This window comes from Limulus polyphemus, unplaced genomic scaffold (genome assembly GCF_000517525.1).
Source record: "Limulus polyphemus unplaced genomic scaffold, Limulus_polyphemus-2.1.2 Scaffold405, whole genome shotgun sequence".
NCBI lineage: Eukaryota > Metazoa > Arthropoda > Merostomata > Xiphosura > Limulidae > Limulus > Limulus polyphemus.
The window spans coordinates 197,225-203,224 of record NW_013666015.1 but is presented as its reverse complement, the minus strand read 5'-3'; the positions used below and the strand labels follow the sequence as shown (position 1 = coordinate 203,224).

Here is a 6,000-nt window from a genome sequence, read left to right as displayed (position 1 = left end):
CCCCACGCCAACTCTTGGGCTTCTCTTTTACCAACGAATAGTGGGATTGATCGTAACATTATAACGTCCCCACAGCTGAAAGGGCGAGCATGTTTGGCGGGAGTGGGATTCGAATCCGCGACCTTCAGATTGCGAGTCGAGTGCTCTAACCATCTGGCCATACCGGGCCCATTTAGATAGAAATAACTATAATATCTGTAATAGTCTCAAACATAATTAAGGCAAATAAATAAACTTTGGTAACTTCTGTATTACACGAGCAATACGATTGAGGAGATATCCCTGGCTCTGCTGTTTTTTTTTCCTTCCTCGGAACTGTATTTTCAGTTGTCTTCCCAAAGTGGACAAAATTATCCCCTTCTCCGTTAAAATATTTTAAATTTTCAATGCCTTTCTACTAGAAATTCTATGCATCTGATATTGTTAACCCTGTTTTTTCACATGATCTTCATTTTAGTGATTATCATGTTCACAAAAAAGACTAATAATAGGGGGGAGGGCTAATAATCTTTTAACTGGTTCCGTATGTGCAGTATAACCCATTCCATACTTAATCCGGTGCCTTGACTCTTATCCAGCGCTTGCATAACTAGGTAAACAAAACTTATAAAACATAATAATATTAATAATTGTATTTATTTTGCTTGATGGCAGATTTTGGAAATTGAACGATTAAAGTTTCTTAGCAGTTAATTCGGTACAAGTAAGTAATAAATTTAATGATTTTTTTATTGTCTAAATTTTGTACCATAGAAAACATGGGATGCCTCAAAGCTTGTCATGCTGTTTTGTTGTCTATTTTATCCCTCCCTGTAAATTTCATCAGTTACACCCCGTACATGAGTACTTACAAGAAATATGAACCACGTATTCTTGAACGTTACGAAATGTTCATAAATTCTAAAAGTTAAAAAATGTTCCCAAGCAACGTTATTCCTATATTCTACTCTTATGTAATGTTCCCAAACAACGTTATTCCTAAATTATACCCTTATGGAATGTTCCAAAGACACGTTATTCCTAAATTATACCCTTATGTAATATTCCCAAGCAACGTTATTTCTAAATTCTATCCTTATGTAATGTTCCCAAGAAACGTTATTCCTAAATTATACCCTTATGTAATGTTCCTAAGCAACGTTGTTTCTAAATTCTACCCTTATGGAATGTTTCCCAGAAACGTTATTTATAAATTCTACACTTATGTAATGTTCCCAAGCAACGTTATTTCTAAATTCTACCCTTATGGAATGTTCCCAAACAACGTTATTCCTAAATTATACCCTTATGGAATGTTCCCAAGAAACGTCATTCCTAAATTATACCCTTATGGAATGTTCCCAAGCAACGTTATTTCTAAATTCTACCCTTACGGAATGTTTCCCAGAAACGTTATTTCTAAATTATACACTTATGTAATGTTCCCAAGCAACGTTATTTCTAAATTCTACCCCTTATGGAATGTTTCCAAGAAACGTTATTCCTAAATTCTACCCTTATGGAATGTTCCCAAGAAACGTTGTTCTTTAACTAAATTCTACATACTCTGAAACTTTCAAGAAACGTTATTCCTAAATTCTACCCTTATGGAATGTTCCCAAGAAACGTTGTTCCTTAACTAAATTCTACATACTCTGAAAATTTTGAAGAAACCTTCTTCTGTTTTACATTTACATCTTATTACGTTTCCATACGCAATATTATCCTTGTATTACATTCTATATATTAAGAAGTGTCCAAACGCAAATTTTTTCTTCTCTAAATTCAATACTTCATGATAGCTTTCACAAAAACATTACTCATATTCAAAATTCTACATTAGAGAAAGTGTTCACGTGCAACATGAAACTTGAATCACCTAAAAATTTCCAGAAAACTTTCACAATTTTAAAACTATTTACTATTTTACTAACCACAGGACATACATAGAAAACATTAAGAGAATATGAGTGTCCTGAAAGATTTTCTATGTACAATAAAGACTTTCTCTATGAAACAATAAACGTATATATAAGTTCAATAACCTGTATACAAAGTTTTCAAACATGTTTTGAATGAAATGTTATAAAACGTTCACCTACACAATAAAGGTTACATACGGAACGACAGGTAACTCACATGTATTCGGTATAACTAACGTTCGAGTATCCATCAGGCCAAACCATGAAACAGATAATTCGATAATCGCCGTTAGAGAACATTTCTGTGATGGTAGTAGAGTAGAGAAGATTGGGCAGGGAGAGAAGACTTCCAGCCACCCATATACACAGAGTAATTATAAGTGTAGTCATTCGAGACATTCGAGGCTTCAGTGGGTGCATGATGGCCATATACCTGATAAGAAAAAAAAGCATAAACTTGAACTTTGTTCAAAATGATCATATTGCCACAAACACCCGAAAATCAAAAAATACTGTCTGTGGTATAATTAAACTTGTCTTTCATTTCATTTTATAAATTTGTTTGGAAACTTGTTTGAGGACGGCGTTTCTATATGCTAGTAATGAAGACTTGTGCTAACAAAGCGAAACGTTGTTTTCAAACAAGATTCAAAACAGGGCAATAAAGTCCGTTAATACCTTTCAAAAGAATTACAATTCTCGATCTAAATTTTCTTTTTCTTCTGCTGAAAAAAAAGAAAGTAGCCTTAGAATTACAAAATATATTACAAATAGTATTTCATCTTTGAATGGGGATATCTTTTCTTATTTGTTGGACGACCTTTCCATTTGCTGGCGATGAAGACTCGTACTAACAATGCGAAACGTTGTTGTCAAACAAGCTTCAAAACAGGTCGATAAAGTCCGTTAAAACCTTTCAAAGGAATTACAAACCTCTACATAAATTTTCCTTTTCTTCCGTTAAGATGGAGACTATTCTTAGAATCACAGAATATAGTTCAAATAATATTTCATCTTTGAATGGGGATATCTTGTCTTATTTGTAGGATGACTTTTCCATCTGTTGGCGATATAGACCTGTACTGGCAGCAGACCCGGCTCAAGCTCCTCTCCCAAGGTTGATGGGGGGGGGGGGCAGTGAAATTTTTGTTGACTCTTATAAGTGGTTTAAAAAAATCATACGATTTTTCAACACTGATAATTTGATTTTTTAAACCGCTAGGGGAGCTTGGGTGGACCAGAGTGAAATGTGAGGAGTGCGGCCCACCCCAGCAACCCTCTATTGTCGGCTCTGACTAGAGATCGAAACCTGGTCGTCAAATAAGCTTCGAAACAGGTGGATGAGGTCCGTTAAAACCTTTCAAAAACATTCGTGTGTTTGTATCCTCTAGTTAGATTCCGTTTCTTTAAAAATAAACTGTTCTTAATATTAGGTTCAGTTGGTATATTTGTAGCTTAAAACTTACTTTATGGTTTAATGATGAATATATAGACATATACAAAATAATCGTTCACTTTTGTTCTACCAGATTTATAGCTTTAGGTAAATAAACCGAATGGATTCGTAAACATTCGAATGCCACAAAATATGATATTATACAAGTGACTTTCCCTCACATATATACGTTAGGACGTATTTTGTTTTATAATATTTCAAACTGTCTGCAGCATGTCCTTCATCTATTCCTAAAGTAGTGGAAATATATAAAAGAAACATCTTGTGTAGATAAGGTTTCACCAACAATATTTGTAATAATGATTATAAGAAAGAAACTAGAACTTATAATGAGTAACACTGAACTGTTTTCTTGACATTTCCAGCATAGCTGAATCATGTTTCCCACAGTAGAATGTGTGCACACACTTAAATTGCGATACTTTATATAGCAGGGTGTACAACATATTTTGGCAGCTAAATGTCACGGTATTTGCAGTATTACACAACGTTTGGCTGTTTTTACGTCTAATAATGGTTTTGCTGGTTATTTGGTGTGTTTATGTTAACTGCTATTAATGGTAGCTAGAAAACCACTAAGTGTAAGATTCTCAAGCAGTAAATTCGTTCAAATCTCTGTACATGTACGTGTGTATATATATATATTCGTTTAACAAATGACAGTCGTTTCATCTTTTTGCTAATAGAACCACACGCGCACATACATATTACATGGAAATAATTATTGAATCACACACAACTGGTATATGTAGAGACGTACAAACGAAGAGTAATGGAAACTAGATGATGGTGGATTTATTGATGGTTCAAAACATTATCATAAAAAATACAAAAGAAAAACGAACACGTTGCACTAGTATTTTGCAGGTCAGCTCTTAGCTTTACGAATAACGTTTACTTGTTTTCGTGCTGCTATACAACTATCAATATACAATTATTGAATATTGTTTTAAATTTAGTATTTCAGTTCTACGAGCAATGACTGAAATAACTGCACTAACTACTTATGGACGTGGATCTCTGGATCGGGATTTCGATCCTTTTGTGAGGATCTGGGAAGGTCAGGTACTTAGAAGACATATTCCTCCCTCCTGCACGGTTGTTGTAATTATCTTATGAAATACACGGTTGTGTCTGTTAAGTGCAAAACGAATTATAAGTGAGGGTTGTGCAGCGAATGTACACCGTTTACAGCCTTTGGTTGCAACAACCTCTTTCAAAGCCATGTGCATTCATATATCACGTGTAGCATTTTGTATCGGAATACGCAGCTTGGTGTGTAATAGCCCTATACATGACAAACAGTTTCGTATAGCGTGAGATATTAATTTCACTAATTCATGACAAGAGTATTAGACATGAGTACCCTAATTAATACTTTAATTATAAACTAGTTAAATGATACTTATATTTAAAGTCTAGCATTAGGTGGCTTATTGTTACTCTTAAAGTACGTATTAACTGAGGAGAGGAACTTAGGCATATTTTCATCATGTATGATATCGTGAGACAGTGAAGTCAGTAACTCGTTCTTATTCAAATGTTTCTAAAAATGATTATTTGACAAAATATAACTGCTGCACATTTATACTTTTGTGGCACATTCTCATTGGTTGGACGACAACCAGTCACATTGTAAGCTATGAACACGTTCATTTTCAAAATAAAGATGTGTCATATCTGTAGTATAATATACGGCTTCTTAGGTGTTGAAAAAGCATTCGATAAAGTATGACACAACGGACTCAGATACAAACTGTCCAGATTGGGACTTCCCATAGAAATTATTCGCTGGGTTTCTAACTTTCTGGAAGGAAGCATCAGAGTGGACGTTGAGGGCACCTACTCCGAATGCTGCACTCCAGAGACGGATGCCCTTCAAGGAGGAGTACCTAGCCCTACACTGTTTATCATGTATGTCAGCAACATGCCTTTTAAAGACTCAAACCACACTTTTTGCTCATAGTTCGCAGATGATGATGATGCAATCCGGAAGAGTGCTCCAAACCCAACAACATCAACATACAATATACAACCACTTCTAAACGAAATAGGATTGTACTGCAATAAGTGGAAAATCAAAATAAATGCATACAAAACACAAGTCATAATATTTACAAAATCGTATAACACAAGCAAATTAATACCACAGTTATATCTAGACGGGACACACTTACAGGTAGCAACATCAGCAAAATTCTTAGGGATTAAATTTGACTCAAAATTAATCTGGATACCACACATTAATAGCATAAAAACCAAAATTTGGAAAAAAACGTGTTACCTTAGAAACGTGAGTGGTGACAAACATGGAGCTTCACCAGAAAACATATCAAAAATGTACAGAATATACATAAGACCAGTTGTAGAATATGCCTGTATAACATGGATAAATGTATCAAAAACACACATCAACAAACTACAGCAGATACAAAACTATATTTTAACGAAAGCATATAGAGTCCCACGATCAACACATTCAGAATTTCTACACAACTATTCAAACATGCCAACTCTATCAGACAGACTCCCGAATAACTCGCTTCAATATTATAAGAAAAAATATAATAAAAACAAAACTAGAGAGTTACATAATACATGATGAACCAAGCTCTAATACCTCTCCTCTCTAAACATCATAAA

General features: G+C 34.4%; 1 protein-coding gene across 1 annotated transcript in view; it reads right to left on the bottom strand.

Annotated features, from left to right (window-relative positions):
* The window catches only part of LOC106458020 (tachykinin-like peptides receptor 99D), a 56,218-nt gene that overhangs the window by 15,556 nt on the left and 34,662 nt on the right, over positions 1-6,000 (bottom strand). Inside the window, exon 2 of the mRNA XM_013917469.2 lies at positions 2,119-2,334. Within this exon, the coding sequence (XP_013772923.1) occupies positions 2,119-2,334 (216 nt within the window). The remainder of the gene's footprint in view (positions 1-2,118; positions 2,335-6,000) is intronic.